Below are 22146 nucleotides of genomic sequence, written 5' to 3'. Positions count from 1 at the left end.
AATTAAGTTAAAAAAAATAAATAACAACTTTTGAACAATATCAACATAAAGCCCATCAGTGCAGCCCTATCAGTGCCCATCAATGCAGCCTTATCAGTGCACATCAGTGCGGCCCATCAGTGCAGCCTTATCAGTGCCCATTAGTGCAGCCTTATCAGTGCCCATTAGTGCAGCCTCATCAGTGCAGCCTCACTCTGCCAGAGACAGAGAGGTACACGGTGCGATGGGGACAAAGAGGGACGCTGGGGACAGAAAGAGAGGGATGCAGTGCGATGAGAACAGAGGGGGACACCAGGGACAGAGGGTCGCTGGGGACAGACAGAGAGGGATGCAGTGCGATGAGGACAAAGAGGGATGCCGAGGACAGAGGGATGCAGTGGGGACAGAGAGGGATGCTGAGGGCAGAGAGGGACGCAGTGTGATGAGGGTAGAGAGGGACGCAGTGTGATGAGGGTAGAGAGGGACGCAGTGTGATGAGGGTAGAGAGGGACGCAGTGTGATGAGGGCAGAGAGGGACGCAGTGTGATGACAGAGGGGATGCAGTGCGATGACAGAGGGGGACGCAGTGCGATGACAGAGGGGGGCACTGTGCGGACAGGGGACACAAGTGAGGGGGGGACACCATGGGGGAAGACGAGGAGAGTATTATGGGTCCTCCTGAACCTGTACTCGCTCCCCTCCCATGGTGGCGACCCTGGTGTCTCTAGACTCCTGTAACAAATAAAGTACACAGCCTCACCCCATGACTGTGATGACACCGCTCACGGCACGCTGCTCCCCAATGGCCCCTCTCTCTTTCCTCCTCCTCCTCCTATCGTCACAGCCCCCGGGACGGGGAGAAGATGGTGTTGATGCCACGCGGAGGAGTGTAGGCGGAGCATTAGGCTCCGCCCACCAGAAGTTACGTGCACCCGGTCTGGCCAGTCATCAGCCATCTTATGGGGGTTCCAGTAGCTCCCCTCCCCCGGCCAAGTATACCGAAAAACTTCCTATTAGCAAGTGCCGCACTACAGCAGGCCGATGTTGCTGTATTTGTATGGGAGGCGGCCGCGGGAGGACAGGTTGGGGGGATTTTGTGATGGGGGGGCGCCTTTTTTGCTGCCCCCTGCAAAATGCTGCCCTAGGCCTGGGCCTTATTGGCCTAGGCCAAGAAACAGCACTGGTGGCAGGTGACGTGGCAAGTGACAATCCGCAACGTGTGGCAGGTGACGTGGCAAGTGACAATCCGCATTTGGTGGCAGGCGACGTGGCAAGTGACAATCCACATCTGGTGGCAGACAAGTGACAATCTGCATCTGGTGGCATGCGACGTGACAAGTGACACACTGAGGGCTCCCACTGATTCTGCATTATGGTGAGTTGAACTATTTCATTTTATATTACAATGTAATAATAGAAATAATGCACTTCAATCATCCTGACACCATGACAACCATGGTGCCGGGATGATTGAAGCCAACACCAGCCATTTCCCCATTAAATTGCCCCCAAAAAAACGTATTTTCTGGCAGTGCCCCTCCCAAGACTAGACTCTGGATACGCCCTTGATTTATACTCAGCAAAGTTTAAAAAAATCATATAAATAAAAAAAAATTTAAAAATGAGGCAGACTTGATGGACCCCTTTGTCTTTCTTCTGCCAAAGACAAAAGTATCTATAAAAAAAATAGTCATAATAGATGGAAATGAAGGAACAGTGTGATGTATGATACTACCAAAGAAATATGTTAATGTTTATTCTCCACACTTACATCCAGGTATATATCCTAAACCATTTAAAAAAATGCCTATAGTGCAGGCTTGTTTAAGTTGACATGCCCTTAATGACAAAGTATTATGGAGCTTGAAAAGAAATAATGATAACTTTCTAATAAATCGTTTTTTGATTACAACCTTGTGAACTCAAAGTTCAAGAGTAGACAGACTTCTTGTATGTTAAAAATATAAAGTTAATCATTACCTTTCTGACAAAATATGGCAACACCTCCAACATTATATGAAACACTCTTTAATGAAAACCATCCAGTTCTTAGTGGAATACCAAGAAAGGTAAGCAAATGGAAATTTACATTGGCTTTTATAAAGTGTTTAAGGAAATGCTAGGTACAAATTTAAATAGAATAAGTAACACTATATTAAGCAATTTTATCGCTTTATATTACATGCTATTATATTATATTTTTCATTGATTCGTGGTTATGTGAACATGACCTAGCATTATTGAGCCATATGTTGGCTACATACCTAAAACACATAGAATATAATAATGCAAATAATTTTGTCTTACTAAGTTATCTTTATTTAGTAAAACACATTTAAAATAATTCAAGAGAAGATATAACCAAAATTCTGTATAATTCTATTTATTTCCTTATAGGATTTGCTATTGATAATGTAGTTTTCCTCCACCATCCTCTGTAACTATTACTATTATCATAGTTTATTTATCTAAATAGCATCTTTAATTTAGATCATACTATAAGAAATTGCTTTATAGTAGGGCAATTTGTAAATGCATATTAGTAATCATATAGTGCTATGAATAATAGAAGTATGAGGGTCCTGATTATTAGTGCTTACAATTTAGAAATAAAAAATATAAATATAAAAATTTATAAATAAAAAATGTTAAAAATACATAAGAAATATAAAGTCCTATTTGTAAACCTGTCACACGTGTGATGCAAGATCATGGTGTTCTAAATCAGGCCGAGACAATAAAAAATTTACCTTTACTTTTTAAATCCATGATGCTGTTTACCAGTAACCAGCAATGGAAAGTCAGCAATTACAAACATTCTGCTTAAATTATTGCAGATTATTATTATTGTCACTCAAAACTCTTCTGTGTTTGAATGTTTTAGATAATTTAACACACACTATATTGACAAAAGTATTGGACCGCCTGCCTTTACACGCACATGAACTTTAATGGCACCCCAGTCTTATGCCCCGTACACACGGTCGGACTTTGTTCGGACATTCCGACAACAAAATCCTAGGATTTTTTCCGACGGATGTTGGCTCAAACTTGTCTTGCATACACACGGTCACACAAAGTTGTCGGAAAATCCAATCGTTCTAAACGCGGTGACGTAAAACACGTACGTCGGCACTATAAACGGGGCAGTGGCCAATAGCTTTCATCTCTTTATTTATTCTGAGCATGCGTGGCACTTTGTCTGTCGGATTTGTGTACACACGATCGGAATTTCCTACAACGGATTTTGTTGTCGGAAAATTTTATAGCCTGCTCTCAAACTTTGTGTGTCGGAAAATCCGATGGAAAATGTGTGATGGAGCCTACACACGGTCGGAATTTCCGACAACAAGGTCCTATCACACATTTTCCATCGGAAAATCCGATCGTGTGTAAGGGGCATTAGTCCGTAGGGTTCAATACTGAGTTGGCCCACCCTTTGCAGCTATAACAGCTTCGACTCTGCTGGGAAAGCTGTCCACAAGGTTTAGGAGTGTGTCTATGGAAATGTTTGACCATTCTTCCAGAAGTGCATTTGTGGGGTTAGGCACTTATGTGGACGAGAAGGTCTGGCTCACATTCTCGCTCTAATTCATCCCAAAGATGTTCTATCCGGTTGAGGTCAGGACTCTGTGCAGGCCGGTCAAGTTCCTCCACCCCAAACTCACTCATCTATGTCTTTATGGACCTTGCTTTGAGCACTGATGCGCAGTCATGTTGGAACAGGAAGGGGCCATTCCCAGTCTGTTCCCACAAAGCAGGGAGATGAAATTGTCCAAAATTTCTTGGTATGCTGATGCCTTAAGAGTTCCCTTAGCTGGAACTAAGGGGCCAAGCCCAACCCATAAAAAACAGCCCCCCCACCATAGTCGCCCCTCCAACAAATGATTTGGACCAGTGCACAAAGCAAGGTTCATAAAGACATGGATGAGCCAGATTTGGGGTGGAGAAACTTGGCTGGTCCTGACTTCAACCCGATAGAACACCTTTGGGATGAACTAAAGCAGAGACTGCGAGCCAGGCCTTCATGTCCACATCAATGCCTGACCTCACAAGTGCGCTTCTGGAAGAATGATCAAACATTCCCATAGACACACTCCTAAACCTTGTGGACGGCCTTCCCAGAAGAGTTGAAGCTGTTATAACCGCAAAGGGTGGGCCAACTCAATATTGAGCCCTACAGACTAAGACTGGGATGCCATTAAAGTTCATGTGCATGTAAAGGCATGCATCCCAATACTTTTGTTAATATAGTGTAGATACACAAATACTACAAATGTTGATACTATAGATCAACATTTTAGAAAAGCGTTTAGTGTGTTAATGAATGCCTTTAACCGCTGAAGGTGTTTGTTTATGCCTTCTATCACAAATGCTTAATAATTGTACACAATGCCCAAAATCAGAAGCATCAGTTCCAGTAACGTAAATATTAGCATTGGGTCTGGTTAAATAAATAACATAATTAGAGACACAGATGTCATGGGTACGTAGTAGTATAGATTGTGAAGAGAAGTCACCAATAAATAAGTAGGAGAAAATTAAAAAGTGAATTGGGATGCACAGTGTAAGAGAATGCAAACATAACAGATAAGCTAGAATGCAAAAGGGTTTCCTTAAGTGGTGTATTTTCTAAGGGAAAACTTGAGGTATTCATAATTATAAAATGGTCTGATACATGGAGAGAGAGCATTCCAGATTTAGGTACAGCACAGCAGACTTTTATGTCATGACAATCATTAGAACTGAAGAACTGATTTGGACAAGCTGCAAAACGTCCTTAACATTACGGAGCATGTTTACTTGAATGTGGCTGACTACTACTAGTTATACCATGACCTCGATACATGAGAACTTTCACAGACACATTATGGTTTTAAATCTGTAAAAATCTTATAAAGATTCTCATCATAATAAATCGATTTATCAGTATTTGAAATAATATAAAAATACAGTGGATGGTACATCTTTTCCTACCTGATTCCACATTGATGGTCACCTACTTTCTTTTCTACTCGTACATACGGTAAGACATTGGTCTCTTATCATTTGTGCCTAACATGTCTATATAAATATAGTCTGTACATATTGTCCTATCCCCTTTTTTCCCATTTGGTAGTTCCTTTTTTATATTCTATTTAGAAGTTTTAAAGATCCTTCCCTATAGTCCTTCTTATTTACCATAATTTTGCTGTAATTATATCTTCACCCTGTGGCTTGTTTTATTCCACATGTTAAATGATTTACAGTATAATGCAGCATATAACCTGTGAGTGTAGTATTGGATGTTTATTGTCTGAGCTCTTAAAGAAATATTCACAGGCCATTTTGTCTGTTATTTTCCTATTGAAAAGTGGAATCCTGAGGTTACCCAATAAAATACAAAGCTTTACCATGTGCCAAGATTAGTATGTATGTAAAAAAATGCTTACCTTAATGATAATCATATGAGTAAAATTAGACAGTTGATATATTCTTACTAGAGTTTAGTTTTGTTTAAATACGTGTGAACCTTTATTAAAAGATACTGCTTGGTAATTCAATACTTTACATCTATTTACATTGTCTTTTCTTGTTCTATCATAGAACTACAAAAATGAGCAACATCCGGAACTGGTTTGATAGGAACAATCCATTGAATCGATTCAAAAAAGGAAATGCCAACTCTACAGAAGAACCTCCAGCTGAAAAAGCGAAGATACCTTTGGAGAATAAATACTTGGTGGCCAGACCCATCTATTCAGACGATGGCTTCCATGAACAAAATGAAATAGTAGACAGACATCACACCTCCGTATTAGACCATTTAAAGAGGACATGTGGGCAAGTAACACTTGATTATACTGTGAATAAAAAATCTTTGTCTACTAGGAACGAATATATTTAGATATCAGCAATATAAGCAAACGTGGTTTGGTTTTTTTTTGTATTTTGAGATTTTTACGCTGGATTTTTTTTTTCTTGTAACGCACTGAAATATGAAAAACATTACCTAGCAGTTTCAGCATTTCCTAATCTTTTTCCCTTTCTTCATTTATCTTTGGGTCAATCACCCTTGTGTGCCCCTTAGGCAATTCACTCATTGGATAACATTTATCACTTTTTACTAAGAAAGGCCAAAGATTGCTTGTGTGTATTATTATCCTTATTGTCTTATAATATAATAACATTTGATAAACTATGCTTACCCAGTTTACATTTCACTCCATAAATTTATAGGTCCATGTATGAAAGAAGGTAAGGGAAGATCTCATACTGTAAAAACTTCCAGCCAAACTATTAATATAAAAAACAATGCATAAAACTTGCATTTGATGAGTTTTATCAGGACTCCTATTATCCTGAACACTGAAAGAAAACACGGATGATGTTTATAATATAATTTTAGACTAGGTTCACAGTATTGCAGGTCCTGTATGCCATGTTTGCGTGGGCACAGCAGTCCATTTAGTGGAATGGGCTGCTGTTCCTGCGAGAAATGCAGAAAAAAGCTTTCTAAAATGCACCGGCAGAGCAGCGGGTGCATTTTGACCAAGAAATTTTGCACACCCAAAAAAATGCTACATTTTCAGATGCATACGTTTGCCATTAAGCGCATTTTGGCTGTGGGTGCAGGAATGTGTGTGATTTGTACCCGCAATAGTGTAAACCTAATCTTGAAATGGTTTCTTTTCTTTCTCAAAGATATTGCTTTTGCTTGGTTTATGTAAAAATAGAAAACATAGATTTAGAGCTAATGTTTGCATGTATATGAATTTTGTGTACATTATATTATTATATATTGTAAGTAAATATCTTCACAAAATGAAATTTGAAATCTGGGGAAATTAAAAAACTACCTTTGCAGTGGGGATTCCCCCTGTACTGCAAAGTTTAAATGCTTGTTTTTGCCTAGGCTAGCATTGAAAAGCACTTTTGCCTTCCTTATCTCTCACTGTCACAAACTTCCTCCTCTCTATGCGACCGGAACCCCAAACCTCTGCTCTTTGCCATCACATCTATCTGGTTGCACGCTGATTTCATCACGTATAATGCAGGATCTGCATTGTAAGTGAGGACATTGAAAGCTCACCCACAAAGTAGAGAGTTAGAGGAAATCGGAGAGTGCCAGCTCCTAGGAGAGCAAGGAGTAATGGCCGGTACACACGATCCGAAAATCGCACGACAGATCGTCTGTTTTTTTTTGCATGCCAGTCGCACATCCTTGCCACTCCTAAAACTACGTAGAGGGTTCTTTACTGTAAGAGCGGCAAGGATGTGGAATTCCCTTCCACAGGCGGTGGTCTCAGCAGTGGGCATCGATAGTTTAAAAAAACTGTTAGATAAGCGCCTGAACAACCGCAACATACAGGGATATACAATGTAATACTGACATATATATCACACACATAGGCTGGAATTGATGGACTTGTGTCTTTTTTTGACCTCCCCTACTATGTAACTATATAACTATATCAAAAATGAAGAGGTTACTAAAGTGACTAAAATTCTCGTACGACAGAATAAAAAATAGGAAATTATGTCATGTGTTGTAGTGTATTTCTATTTATTGTATTGTATTTTCGGAGGACAACTATACTGACTAAACGAAAATTGTACGATCTGGTATCGTGTGAAAAAATTTTTTGTGTTTGTCCGATCAAATAATATCAGATGAACTGTCATGATCGGCTCTCGAAAGCTCTGTACCAACGATCAGATTATCGTACAATCGCTTTGAAAGCGGTATTTTTTGTTCGATTTTGGATCGTGTGTATGGGCCAGAAAGTGAAAAATTTGCATTTAACCCTTGCAGTGCTAGGAAGCCCTACTGCAAGGGTGTTTTTTTAATTCTTCTGGAGCTCACCTTTAAGGAATATGTGTAATGTAGACGTTACTATACTCACTCCCCACCCCCACCCCAACAAAAAATATTAAATAAAACTGTGGAAAGAGAAGGACTGATGTGAAAATTGCATTTGCCATATCCATAAATGTCAGTGCCTCCTTCAATCATAGTCAGGAAAACGATTACATTTAAGCAGTGGCTACAAGTAACAGCAGTGTCCTCACTGCTATAGGCTCAATTCAGGTGACTTTAACACTAATCATTCATTTAGCCATGACTGTCATTTTCTAATTACAAAGATGAAAACAAATGTCACTTTTAAAAAAAGGCACATTGTAATGAGAGGATTAGTGTGTATATTTTTAGTCACATGAGTATAATTTTCAAATCCTATTTAGCTTGACTTAAAATACCTGTCACAAAATATCGTATCTTTATCCTAGTGTTTTAGCTTTGTGAATTGAGTTTTACATGTTTTAATAAATCAGTTCCTATCTTATAAATTTAATCCAGAGCGATAAACATAGGCAACATCCTGTCCCTACTCTACTCTCTCTCTCTCTCTCTCTCTCTCTCTCTCTCGCATTCTTTTGTGTCCTTTAACCAGTTGCCAACTGCCCTATAGAACTTTTACAGCTACAGGGTGATCGCGCTGCGCTGCATTTCCAGGTATCGGGTGCAAGCATGAGCTGCCGGCGGCTCACTCCCACTGTGATACATAGTCACATAGTAGGTGAGGTTGAAAAAAGACACAAGTCCATCAAGTCCAACCTATGTGTGTGATTATATGTCAGTATTGCATTGTATATCCCTGTATGTTGCTGTCATTCAGGTGCTTATCTAATAGTTTTTTTAAACCATCGATGCTTACCGCTGAGACCACCACCTGTTTAAGGGAATTCCACATCCTTACCGCTCTTACAGTAAAGAACCCTCTACGTAGTTTAAGGTTAAACCTCTTTTCTTCTCATTTTAATGAGTGGCCACGTGTCTTGTTAAACTCCCTTCCGCGAAAAAGTTTTATCCCTATTGTGGGATCACCAGTAAGGTATTTATAAATTCAAATCATATCCCCTCTCAAGCGTCTCTTCTCCAGAGAGAAGTTCAGTGCTTGCAACCTTTCCTCATAACTAATATCCTCCAGACCCTTTATTAGCTTAGTTGCCCTTCTTTGTACTCACTCCATTTCCAGTACATTCTTCCTGAGGACTGGTGCCCAGAACTGGACAGCATACTCTAGGTGTGGTCGGACCAGAGTCTTGTAGATCGGGAGAATTATCATTTTATCTCTGGAGTTGATCCCCTTTTTAATGCATGCCAATATTCTGTTTGCTTTGTTAGCAGCAGCTTGGCATTGCATGCCATTACTGAGCCTATCATCTACTAGGACCCCCAGGTCCTTTACCATCCTAGATTCCCCCAGTGGTTCTCCCCCTAGTGTATAGATTGCTTTAATATTTTTGCCACCCAAATGCATTATTTTACATTTTTCTACATTAAACCTCATTTGCCATGTAGTTGCCCACCTCATTAATTTGTTCAGATCTTTTTTCCACATCCTGCGGAGAAATTATTGCCCTGCTTAGCTTAATGTCATCCGCAAATACAGAGATTGAACTGTTTACCCCATCTTCCAGGTCATTTATGAACAAAATAAATAGGATTGGTCCCAGCACAGAACCCTGGGGGACCCCACTACCCACCTCTGACCATTCCGAGTACTCCCCATTTATCACCACCCTCTGCACTTGCCATTGGAGACAGTTTTCAATCCATGTACTCCCCCTATGGTCCATGCCAATGGACCTTATTTTGTACAATAAACCTTTATGGAGAACTGTGTCAAATGCTTTACCTAATTCCCGATACACCACCTTTACGGGCCTTCCTTTATCTAGATGGCAACTCACCTCCTCATAGAAGGTTAATAGATTGGTTTGGCAAGAACGATTCTTCATGAATCCATGCTGATTACTGCTAATGATACAGTTCTCGTTACTAAAATCTTGTATATAGTCCCTTATCATCCCCTCCAAGAGCTTGCATACTATTAATGTTAGGATAACTGGTCTGTAATTCCCAGGGGGTATTTTGGGCACTTTTTAAATATTGGTGCTACATTGGCATTGACTGTCAGTAAAAATTAGGAACAATGGTTTGGCAATTACTTGACTGAGTTCCCTAAGTCCTTTCGGATGCAAGCCATCTGGTCCCAGTGATTTATTAATGTTAAGTTTCTCAATTCTAATTTAAATTCTGTCCTCTGTTAACCATGGAGGTGCTTCCTGTGATGTGTCATGAAGATAAACACTGCGGTTTTGGTTACTGAAGCCCCCGATTCCCTCGTGAAGACTGAGGAGAAGAATAAATTCAATACCTTCGCCATCTCCCCATCCTTTGTAACCAGATGTCCTTCCTCATTCTTTATGGGACCACTCTAGTCTATCCTCAATTTTTTAGTGTTTACATACCTAAAGAATGTCTTGGGATTTTTTTTGCTCTCCTCCACTATGTATCTTTCGTGTTCTATCTTAGCCGCCCTAATTGCACCCTTACATTTCTTGTTTCATTCTTTATAAAGTCTGAATGCTGATGACAATCCCTCAACCTTGTATTTTTTGAAGGCCTTCTCCTTTGCTTTTTGTGCATTTTTACATTGGAGTTAAGCCATCCGGGACTTTTGTTTGCTCTTTTAAATTTATTACCCAATGGGATGCATTGGCTAATGCCCTTATTTATAATGCTCTTAAAGCAAAGCCATCTCTCCTCCATGTTCCTTGTTACTAAGATTTTATCCCAATTCATGCCTTCTAACAAGGTTCGTAGTTTAGGGAAGTTAGCTCTTTTGAAATTCAATGTCTTTGTATTCCCCTTATTCCTATTTGTGTGATTTATACTGAAGCCAATTGACCTGTGATCGCTGTTTCCTAAATGTCCCCGTATTTCCACATCAGGTCTGTATTGTTGGTAACCAGTAGATCCAGTGACACTTTATTTCAAGTTGGTGCATCTACCCTCTGAACCATGAATATGTCCTGCAAGACATTTAGGAACTTGCGAGCCTTAGACGAATGTGTGGTTCCCTCCGCCTAGTCTTTGTCTGGGTAATTCAGATCCCCCATTATAACACTTCCCATCCTTGCTGCTAATCCAACTTGTGATAGGAGATCCATCTCCCTCTCCTCCCTCTGGTTAGGGGGCCTATAGCATAATCCCAGTAATATTTTCCCCTTAGCTTCATCCCTTTGGAGCTCTACCCATAAGGATTCCACCTCCTCCCTAGCTCCCTTAGTGATGTCATCTCTCACATTCACTTGTACATTATTCTTAATATATAGGCATATCACTCCCCCTTTTTTACCCTCTCTATCCCTGCGATAAAGGGTATACCCTTGAATGGTTGCCAGCCATTCATGAGAACTGTTGAAACAGGTCTCTGAAATTCCCACAAAATCCAAATCCTCCTTGTACAACGGTATCTCTAGTTCACCCATCTTGTCCGCCAGGCTCCTGGCATTGGTGAACATGCCACATAGTTTAGACCGGTCGCATACTATCCTCTTATTGGGTGTTCCGAGATTGCAACTAGGACTTGTTACTATACTTACCTTGGGTTTATGTGCTTTAGTCAACCTACCACTAATGAAAGCTGATCAGTGGGTCCCACGGACCCGATGTCCGCCGCCACCCACTTATCGTTCTGTACACAGGCAGAACGGTGATCTGCCTATGTAAACAAGGCAGATTGCCGTTCTGTCTGTAAGGAAGGCATGGATCCTGTGTTCCTGGAAAGCAGAGACATGGATCTATGGCTTCCCCTAGTACAAGCACCTCCCACACTACAGTAAAACACCAGCTAGGCACACAGTTAACCCTTTGATCACCCCTAATGTTAACCCCTTCCCAGCCAGTGTCATTATAATGAAAGTACATATTTTTAGTACTGATCACTGTATTAGTGTCACTGGTCCCCAAAAAAGTGTCAGTTAGGTTATCCGTTTTGCCAGCCGCAATATCGCAGTCCTGCTATAAGTCGTTGATCGCTGCCATTACTAGTAATAAAAATTACAATTCCAGAAATATATCCCATAATTTTTAGACACTAAAACTTTTGCGCAAACCAATCAGTATACGGGATTTTTTGTAACCAAAAATATTTAGCAGAATACATATTGGCCTAAATTGATGAAGAAAATAGATTTTTTTTAAATACTTATGGCATATGTTCTATAGTAGAAAGTAGAGAATATTGTTTTTTTTTTTTTCAAAATTGTCGGTTGTCTTTTGTTTATAGTGCAAGAAAAAAACAGAGGTGATCAAATACCACCAAAAGAAAGCTCTAATTGTGGGAAAAAAGGTACATACATTTTATTTGGGTACAGTGTCGCACGACCACGCAATTGTTGGTTAAGGTGATGCAGTGCCGTATAGCAAAAAATGGCCTAGTCGGGGGGGGGGTAAATCTTCTGGAGCTAAAGTGGGTAATTACCAGAGCTCATACTAATCTGGAGCACAACTTCCCCATCAGTAGATAGATGGTGATTTAGCTCCTAGACAACAGGCTACAGCAGGCTGTCCTAGACCCACATCCAGGGCTGGGACAAGGGGTGGGCAGGAAGGACAGATGCCCTGGGCACTGTAATATCATTTAAGGTGGGGGGGCACCATAAGGAGATTGAGAGGGGATTTTTGTTGGGAGGTGGAATTTGGGAGGCAGCAGGGAGTAAGAATTGCTCTAGGAGGGGACATCTGGGGGGGCGGGTGCCAGAAGTGTTTTTTCAGGGGTAATTTGTGTTGGGAGTGGAATGGGAGAAGAGGATTTGTATTAGGAGGGTTGATTTGGGGGGTTTGTGAGGGAATTTGTGCTGGGGGAGATTTTTGCTGACACATAATGCTCATCCCTCTTTGGGGGGGGTGGCAGTTTGGCACGTTCGCCCTGGGCTCTACATGCCCTTGCCCCAGCACTGCCCACATAGCTAACCTTTCTCCCTCTCTTCACATCATTGGTTCATTCTTGACACTCTCTGGACTAATAAAGCGAAGGTAAACCCATTGATTTAACTGTTTCTCAAGACAGTTACATTCAAGGCATATGTGAATGGTGGGACTGAGACAGCTGCTTGTGCCCTCAACCAAACTATCAAGCCCATGGAGACTTAAGGCTAAGATGGCAGCTCCATTAGCTGCATAGGATAAAAGGGTTTTAGGTGTCCTTTACCAACATGCCTTTAATTCAATTGGAGCATGTCAAGTTTGAATGGTAGATCAGTAATGTAACTTAATTCATAAGCATAATTAGCTCAAAGCTCATAAACAAAGAACCCTGGGAAAGCACCTAATAATTATATATATTATAATTATATTATATATATATATATATATATATATATATATATATATATATATATATATATATATATATATATATATATATATATATGTTTATATAGTGTAAAACGTTGTTATGGGTATTGTGGCTACAACAAAGACATTTCAGAATTGTTGTGCCATCTACTCAAATCATCTACTGCAGCTACAGTTTAAATTGTCATTTTAGTGCCATTACATTTCAAAAAAGAATTGTGTAACAGTTTTATTACTTTTTTAAATTAAAGGAGCGTTACCTTTTAAGTAGAAAGTTGCATGATTTGGTGATATGTGTTGACATGGGCCTTTTTCTCTGTTTTAAATGTTTATAAAATGTGCCCCCAGGTTTATTGGGAAAAAAAACACTAGTATTTATTGCAATATACAAGTAAAAATGTATTGGTTTCAATGACCGGTTTCCTTTAAGCCCTAACGTAATTGGTACTTTGGTGATCTGCAGGTTTCTGTACATTTATGTTGTCAAATGGATCAAACTACGCAAAAAAACACATTTAATAATTAAACTGTTATTGTCTTCATACATAGGTGTTCTGCTCAGAAAGCAAAGAGAATTGCATTTACTTTTTTTCCAATTATATCCTGGCTTCCACAATATACATTCAAGGAATGGATTCTCAGTGACATCATTTCTGGGGTGACAACAGGGCTTGTTGCTGTTTTGCAAGGTTTGTTATTTTCATGTTTTTTTTATCCAAAATACTCAGTAATAAATAAAATGGCTATAGCTATAAGAAAATATTTCTTCTCTCAACAACGCTAACAACATTCAGTAACACTGTTCCATGGGTCAGTGGTGGATGGTATATATGTCACTGCCAATGGTAGAGAGGTCAGTAACCCCCTTATCCACACAACTTGTGCTTAGCAGACACTTAAAGCAACACTAAACCCACTGATTTAAGTGTTTTACAAAATAATTCAGTTGGAAACAGGCTTCTGTTGATCTATCGCAGTTTTCAGCAGAACTGTCAAGCCCTCAAATGACTGAAGCCATAATTGGTCATGTGCGCAGCACTATGCAACTGCAGATCTAAATAGGTGCTAAGATTGGGCCATCTTCAGCTGTAAATGATATAAATGTTTAGTTCTGCTTCAAATATCTAAACTGATCAAGCTGCTGGTATGGATGTAATCCAAAATATGGGTTTAGGAAATATTTTAATTTTAGTGCAACTTGAACCTTGAAACCATTGGGCAGACAGGATAACATGAAGTACCATGGTCCTGAATACCAGGCCACTCTGACCAGATGTAGAATGCAGCCTGCATGTACAACAAGAAAATCTGAGTTCATAATGAGCACAATTGTGTCAGGAATCATGAATCAGACTGAGACAGAAATGCAGTAAAAATCACAACTTTTAATGTAATTGTAAAAATGATACAGATCAGAAAACGTATGGCAAAACTTAGTCAGGGATTGGAAGCCAATGCGGATAGTCAGACAAGACAGTAATAAGGAAACCAGAGATCAGAGGCAGAAGAACAAGATCAGGAACTAGAAGGGACATCAGCCGGCAAAGTCTTTCACAGGAACACAGCAGAGAATCTCCAGATATGTTGACCAAGGCGAAGGCACAAAAGAAATGAGCAAGGCAGTTTAAATTGCCAGAAGAGGCTGGCTGTAGGCAGGACTGATGAGCAGGAAATGATCACCAGGTGAACCACTGTGGAAACCATGAGTGCTGACAATTATCTGATCTGACAGCTGAGCAGTCTGAGCACAGAGAAGAGAGCTTGCTGAGAGCCCAGCCCTGACAGTACCCCCTCTTCAACTACCCTTCCCCCTCGGAGGCACCAGGTTTGAGGGGAAAATGTCTATGGAAAGCAAGGAGGAGAACAGGAGCATATACGTCCGAGGATGAGACAAAAGAGTGTTCTTCCAGACCGTACCCTTTTGTCAGGGCTGGGCTCAGCCCTTCCTTCTCAGAGCAGGCCGCTCAACTGTCGGTTAATTGCCAGCTCTAAATCTTTCCACAGTGACTCACCTGTTGATGATATCCTGTTCGTCAGTCCTGCTGGTTACTGTCAGGGTTGGGCTCAGCCCTTCCTTCTCTGACCTGGCCGCTCAGCTGTCGGCTAATTGCCCATCTCTCTCCACAGTTACCCAGCTGTTGTTGATTCTGCTCGTCAGTCTTGCCTACTTAAAGCCTTCCAGCTCACTTGATCTCTGCCTTCGCCTTTGTCAACATCACAGAGACTTTCTCCTGCGTTCCTGTTGAAGACTTACTCGGCTGACGTTCCTTCTGGCTCCTGATCCTGCTTGCTGTACTACTATGTTTATCTCTGGCTCTCTGACATTTGCTTGGCTGACTACCCGATCCGGTCCTGAACTCTGGCTTGTTTTGAATACGTGTACTTTGTTTACCTTATTATTATTATTATTAAACAAGTGTGATTTAACTATACTTCTGTCTCGGTCTGATTCATGGTTCCTGATAGCTACTTAAGCTTTTCAGTTCAGATCATCTCTGCCTTCACCTTGGTCAACACATCCAGAGACTTTCTCCTGTGTACATATTGAAGACTCGCTTGGCTGATGTTCCTTCTGGTTCCTGATCCTGCTTGCTGTTCCACTACGCTGATTTTCCAGTTTCCTGATTTCCTGTACTAGCCTGTCCTGAACTCTGGCTATGTTTTGACTCTGTTTGCTCCGTTTACCTTTCATTATTATTATTATTAAACAATTGTGATTTTTACTGCACTTCTGTCTCGGTCTGATTCATGGTTTCTGACACCTTTCCAATGCACAAGGTACTGTATGCGCCCACGGAACCTACGGGAGTCAATGATAGATTGTATCTCATACTTCTCATGATTCTCAACCTGAACCGGGAGAGAATGTGGTACCGAGGTGGTAAAAGGTTTTATTAATGAAACATGGAATACATTAGAAATATGCATGTTGAAAGGAAGATCTAAAGCGTAGGTGTCAGAAACCATGAATCAGACTGAGACAGAAGTACAGTTAAATCACACTTGTTTAATAATAAAAATAAATACAACAAACATAGTCAAAACATAGCCAGAGTTCAGGAACCGGAATGGATAGTCAGACAAGCCAAACGTCAGGGAGCCGGAGATGAGCATAGTAAATTAGCAAGCAGGATCTGGAGCCAGAAGGGATGTCAGCCAAGCAAGTCGTTTAACAGGAGCAGGAGAGCATCTCTGTGATGTTGACTAAAGCGAAGGCAGAGGTCCTCTGGGCTGAACGGCTTAAGTAGGCAGGACTGACGAGCAGGATATCATCAACAGCTGAGTACCTGTGGAGAGATAGGAGCTGGCAATTAGCCAACAACTGAGCGGCCAGCTCAGAGAAGGAAGGGCTGAGCCCAGCCCTGACAGTACGCCCTCCTCAATGACCCCTCCCCCTCGGAGGACCACCAGGCTTGAGGGGAAACCGTCTAAGAAAATCATGGAGGAGGACAGGGGATTGTACGTCTGAGGATGAGACCCAAAAGCGTTCCTCCGGACCATACCCCTTCCAATGCACCCGGTACTGTATGCGCCCCCGGGACCTACGGGAGTCAACAATGGACTGTACTTCATACTCCTCATGGTTCTCAACTTGTACAGGGTGAGGACGTGGTACCGAGGTGGTAAAGCGGTTGCAGACCAAAGGTTTTAATAAGGAGACATGAAATACATTCAAAATACGCATGTTAGAAGGAAGGTCTAATGTGTAAGCCACTGGGTTAATCCTGAGAAGAATACGAAAAGGCCCAATAAACTGAGGTGTACACTTCAGTAAGGGAACACAAAGTCGGAGGTTGCGAGATGACAGCCAGACCCTGTCTCCAACATGGTAGGAAGGCGCGGGCAGGCGTCTGCGGTCAGCATGGAGTCTGTACCTATCATTAGCATGTCGCAAAGCACACCTGAACTTGTGCCCAAGTGGAACGAAGACCACGGAGATGCTCCTCTAATGCAGGAATACTCTGCGGAAAAAATGAATCAGGCAACATGGAAGGTTGGAAACCATAGTTCGCCATAAACGAGGAAGCAGAATTCAAGGCACAATTGTGAGCAAACTCTGCCCACGGTAATAGGTCTGACCAGTTGTTATGATGATCAGAAATATAGCAACGTAGGAATTGCTCCAAGGACTGATTGGCTCATTCTGCTGCCCCATTAGACTGCGGGTGATACGCAGAGGAAAAAAGCAAGCTGAATTCCCAGCTGTGCACAAAAGGCTCGCCAGAACTGGGACACAAAATGACTACCCCTGTCCGAGACAATCGCCTTGGGTAGCCCATGTAAGCGAAAGATCTCCCGAGTAAAAATGGAAGCCAGTTCCTTAGAAGTGGGCAACTTCTTAAGTGGAATACAATGAGACATTTTTGAGAACCGGTCAACCACCATAAGGATAACTGTGTTGCACTGGGAGTTGGGTAACTCCACAATGAAATCCATAGACAGGTGTGTCCAGGGCCTCTCTCCATTGGGTATGGGTTGTAGGAGGCCCACAGGAAGATGTTGTGGAATCTTACTCCGAGCACACACGGAACAGGCAGCTATGAAGGCGGTTACATCAGAACGTAGACTAGGCCACAAGAATTGTTGGGAAATGGCCCAAAAGAGCTGATTCTTCCCAGGGTCGCCAGCAGCCTTGGGAGAATGGTAAGTCTGGAGCATGGCAGTATGGAGACTCTCTGGGACAAAGCAGCAGTCAGTTTCTTAGGAGGAGCATGGACCTGAGCAGCAAGAATTTTGTCACCCAAAGGAGAAGTAAGACTGGTGGGAACCGTAGCCAATATGGTCAGGAGGCATCACAGGAACAGGAACCAACTCCAACTTGGAAGTGGAGGAAAATTGTTGTGACAAGCCGTCAGCCCTTACATTCTTAGTAGGGGGAAAGAATGAGACAATGTAATTGAAACTTGACAAGAAAAGAGCCCATCGTGCCCTTCTGGAAGAGAGGCATTTAGCCTCAGACAAGAATGTGAGATTCTTATGGTCAGTAAGAATGAGAACCGGCACAGTGGTACCTTTGAGAAGATGTCTCCATTCTTTCAGGGCTAAAATGATCGCCAACAGCTCTCTGTCACCAAACTTGTAATTGCACTCCACAGGTGATAATTTCTTGGAAAAGTAGCCACAAGGATGCAAAGCGCTCTCAGAGGTAGGACGTTGAGACAGAAGGGCGCCAACTCCAGTCTCAGAAGCATCAACCTCAAGGATAAAAGGTAACGTAGGATCAGGATGTGCCAACACAGGAGCAGAAACAAAGGCAGCCTTGAGACTCTCAAAGGCCTTAATGGACTCCGGAGACCAACTCTGTGGGTTACCGACTTTTCTGGTCTTATCAGTCAGGGGCTTGATGTCTGTTGATAAAGGAGTGCGGCTTGCCAGTACACCGCAGTGCGCCTACTCAAGAAACGCGTCCACTACTGGTGACATCATCCCCTGCAGCTTGCTGTTCCCTGCGCTTCACACCTCGTCTCGAGTTTGTCTTCCGGAGCTGGCATAACCATCCTAACAGTGGACACCTCTCTGACCAGACTGTTTTGACAGAGGAACTATAAGGTCCAGGACTCAGGATCGCCACCGTGACATAACCATGTCTATACTTTTATGCCTATCACTTTCTGCTGAAATGTGAGTTTGACTAATTTATGTGTATTAAAGGTTGTTAAAAACATCTGCACCCAGAGGCGCCTCTCTCCTTGTTTTTTTGCAGCTCCCTGGAACATGGTTTCTGTTCTGATATGATGGCAGCCCTGTTTGGTCTGGACTTTTAACCCCTTCTCACCATCCGTACATAGACTTATATAGACTTTGTATATAAAACAAAACGGATTGACCACAGATCTATGATTGATCGTTTTACAGTTTTATTGCAGATTTTTATTCGTTTTTTTATGGTTTTAGTTGTTGCGCCTCCACTAGTTTTATCAGTCAGGGGCTTGACCAGAGATGAGAAGTTACGAATAAACTTCCGATAATAGTTGGCAAAGCTCAGGAAACGCTGCAGAGGATGTAAACCCACGGGTCGGGGCCACTGTAGGACTGCCAAAAGTTTCTCTGGGTCCATCGAAAAACCAGCAGTGGAAATGACATACCCCAAGAATTTAACCTGTTCACAATAGAACTCACACTTCTCCAATTTACAATAGAGATTGTCTCTCTTAGTTTCTGAAGCACACTGGAGCCAGAAGGGATGTCAGCCAAGCAAATCTTTTAACAGGAATGCAGGAGAGTGTCTCTGTGATGTTGACTAAGGCGAAGGCAGAAATCCTCTGGGCTGGACGGCTTAAGTAGGCAGGACTGATGAGCAGGATATCATCAACAGCTGAGTACCTGTGGAGAGATAGGAGCTGGCAATTAACCGACAGCTGAGAGGCCAATTCAGAGAAGGAAGGGCTGAGCCCAGCCCTGACAGTAGGGCACTGGGTTGATCCTACGGAGAATACGGAAAGGCTCAATATACCTCAGTGCCAGTTTTAGTGAGGGAACATGGAGTTGGAGGTTATGAGATGACAGCTAGACCCTCTCTCCAACTTGGTAGGAAGGCACCGGTAGGCGTCGGCGGTCAGCATGGAGTCTGTACCTATCAACTGGCACGTCGAAAGTATTCTTGGACCTGCACCCAAGTGGAATGGAGATCGCGGAGATGTTCCTCTAACGCAGGATTTCTTTGAGGAACAAATGTGTCAGGCAACATAGATGGCTGTAACCCATAATTTGCCATAAATGGAGACAATCGGGAAGCGACATTGACGGCACTATTGTGAGCAAACTCTGCCCAAGGTAAGAGGTCTGACCAGTTGTTATGGTGGTCAGAAATATAGCAACATAGTAACTGCTCCAAGGCTTGGTTGGTTCGTTCTGCAGCCCTATTGGACTGCGGGTGATACGCCGAGAAGGAAAGTTGAATTCCCAACTGTGCACAAAAGGCTCGTCAAAACCTGGACAAAAACTGGCTACCCCTGTCCAAGATGATAACCTTGGGTAGCCCATGTAACCGATATATCTTCTGAGCGAAAATGAATGCCAGTTCTTTGGATGTAGGCAACTTCTTAAGTGGAATACAATGTGACATCTTCGAGAACCGGTCAACTACTATAAGAATAACTGTGTTGTCCTGGGAGTTGGGTAACTCCACAATAAAATTCATAGACAAGTAGGTCCAATGACCTCTCTCCATTGGGTATGGGTTGTAGAAGGCCCACTGGAAGGTGCCGTGGTGTTTTACTCTGGTGTTTCACACACAGAACAAGTGGCTACGTAGTAGCCACAAGGGTGCATATCGCTCTCAGAGTTAGGACGTTGAGACAGAAAGGCGCCTACTCCAGTCTAAGATGCATCAACCTCAAGAATGAAGGGTAATGAAGGATCAGGATGTGCCAATACAGGAGCTGAAATTAAGGCAGCCTTGAGAGACTCAAAGGCTTTAAGGGAATTCGGAGACCAATTCTGTGGGTTACCGTCCTTCCTGGTCATATTAGTCAGGGGTTTGACCAGAGAAGAGAAATTACCAATACATTTCCGATAATAATTGGCAAAGCCAAGAAAACGTTGTAGCAGATGTAGACCTATGGGTCGAGGCCACTGTAGAACAGCAGAGAGTTACTCTGGGTCCATCAAAAAACCAGCAGTAGAAATGACATAACCCAGAAATTTAACCTGTTCACGATGGAACTTGCAATTTTCCAACTTACAATGCAGGTTATTATCTCTCAACCTCTGTAACACACAGGAGACGTCTGTGTGGTGGCTCTCTAGGGATTTTGAATATATGAGAATATCATCGAAATAAACCACCACACATTGCTGCAACATATCGTTGATGAATTTCTGAAAAACTGCAGGAGCATTGTCGAGACCACAGGGTATTGTAATTTCTGGTCCTGGTATTAAACGCAGTTTTCCATTCATCGCCCTCCTTAATCCTCACGAGATTGTATGCCCCTCTCAAATCGAGCTTAGTAAAAACCGTTGCTCCCTTGAGGCAGTCAAAATTCCATAACCAATTGAACTGGGTAAGCGTTCTTAATCGTGATGAGATTGAGACCCCCTCTATAATCGATACAAGGTCTCAGTTCACCACTCTTCTTTTTCACAAAGAAGAAGCCAGCATCGGCAGGAAACAAGGATTTGCAGATGAACCCTTGAGAAAGTAAATTGGCAACATGGTCCTCCATGGGTTTATCCTCCAAAACAGACAAAGGGTAGACCCGGCCACAAGGGGGCATGGCACCAGGTTGAAGGTCAATTGCGCAATCATACGACCGGTGTGGAGGCAAAATACAGGCTTGACCTTTGTCAAACACATCACTAAATTCACGGTACTCCTCTGGCATGGAGGAGAGTGAAGAGGTGCTCAAGACCTTAACCACTTTCTGAAAACATGTGTTAATGCACTGTGGCGAGCAGGAAAGAACCTCAGCACGATTCCAATCAAAATAGGGGTTGTGCCTCTGTAACTAAGGATAATCAATGACCACCGGGTAATGAGGTGAGGAAATGACTTGAAATTGAATTATCTCATGGTGAAAAGTCCCTACGGCCATGGTCAACAGAGCAGTCTCATGAGTCACATAGGCAGGCTGTAAAGGTCTCCCATCAATAGCCTCAATAGCAAATTGAGTGGCATGAAGCTGCAGTGGAATCGAGTGCTTAGACACAAAGGCACTATCTATGAACAGGCCTGCAGCCCCAGAGTCAATTAGATCCTGTGTATCAATGGACGACTCAGACCAAGAAAGGGTAACTAGAACTTCAGGATAACTGGGGACGCAACACCGCCACCTAAGGTCTGTCCCTTACAGGACTTCAAGGTGCGGGCGTTTCCTGGACGAGTAGTAGAAGACTTCAGAAAGTGACCTGCCTGGCCACAATAAAGGCACAATCTCTCCCTCCTCCTAAAGGCCATCTCCTCCGCAGAGAGACATGTGAAGCCCAACTGCATGGGTTCTACTTCACTGGTGGACTCGGTACCAGGAGGCATG

At 42.3% G+C, this 22146-nt stretch overlaps 1 protein-coding gene across 1 annotated transcript in view; it reads left to right on the top strand.

Moving 5' to 3' along the window:
* The first annotated feature begins 1995 nt into the window (after positions 1 to 1995).
* Positions 1996 to 22146, top strand: part of LOC141131882 (chloride anion exchanger-like) — a 119294-nt gene continuing 99143 nt past the window's right edge. Inside the window, exons 1-3 of the mRNA XM_073619672.1 lie at positions 1996 to 2048; positions 5566 to 5802; positions 13721 to 13860. Coding sequence (XP_073475773.1) covers positions 1996 to 2048; positions 5566 to 5802; positions 13721 to 13860 — 430 coding nt within the window. The remainder of the gene's footprint in view (positions 2049 to 5565; positions 5803 to 13720; positions 13861 to 22146) is intronic.

This window comes from Aquarana catesbeiana, linkage group LG03, assembly GCF_042186555.1.
Source record: "Aquarana catesbeiana isolate 2022-GZ linkage group LG03, ASM4218655v1, whole genome shotgun sequence".
NCBI lineage: Eukaryota > Metazoa > Chordata > Amphibia > Anura > Ranidae > Aquarana > Aquarana catesbeiana.
Note: the sequence above shows the minus strand (reverse complement) of the source record. Positions and strands in the feature narration are given on the sequence as shown.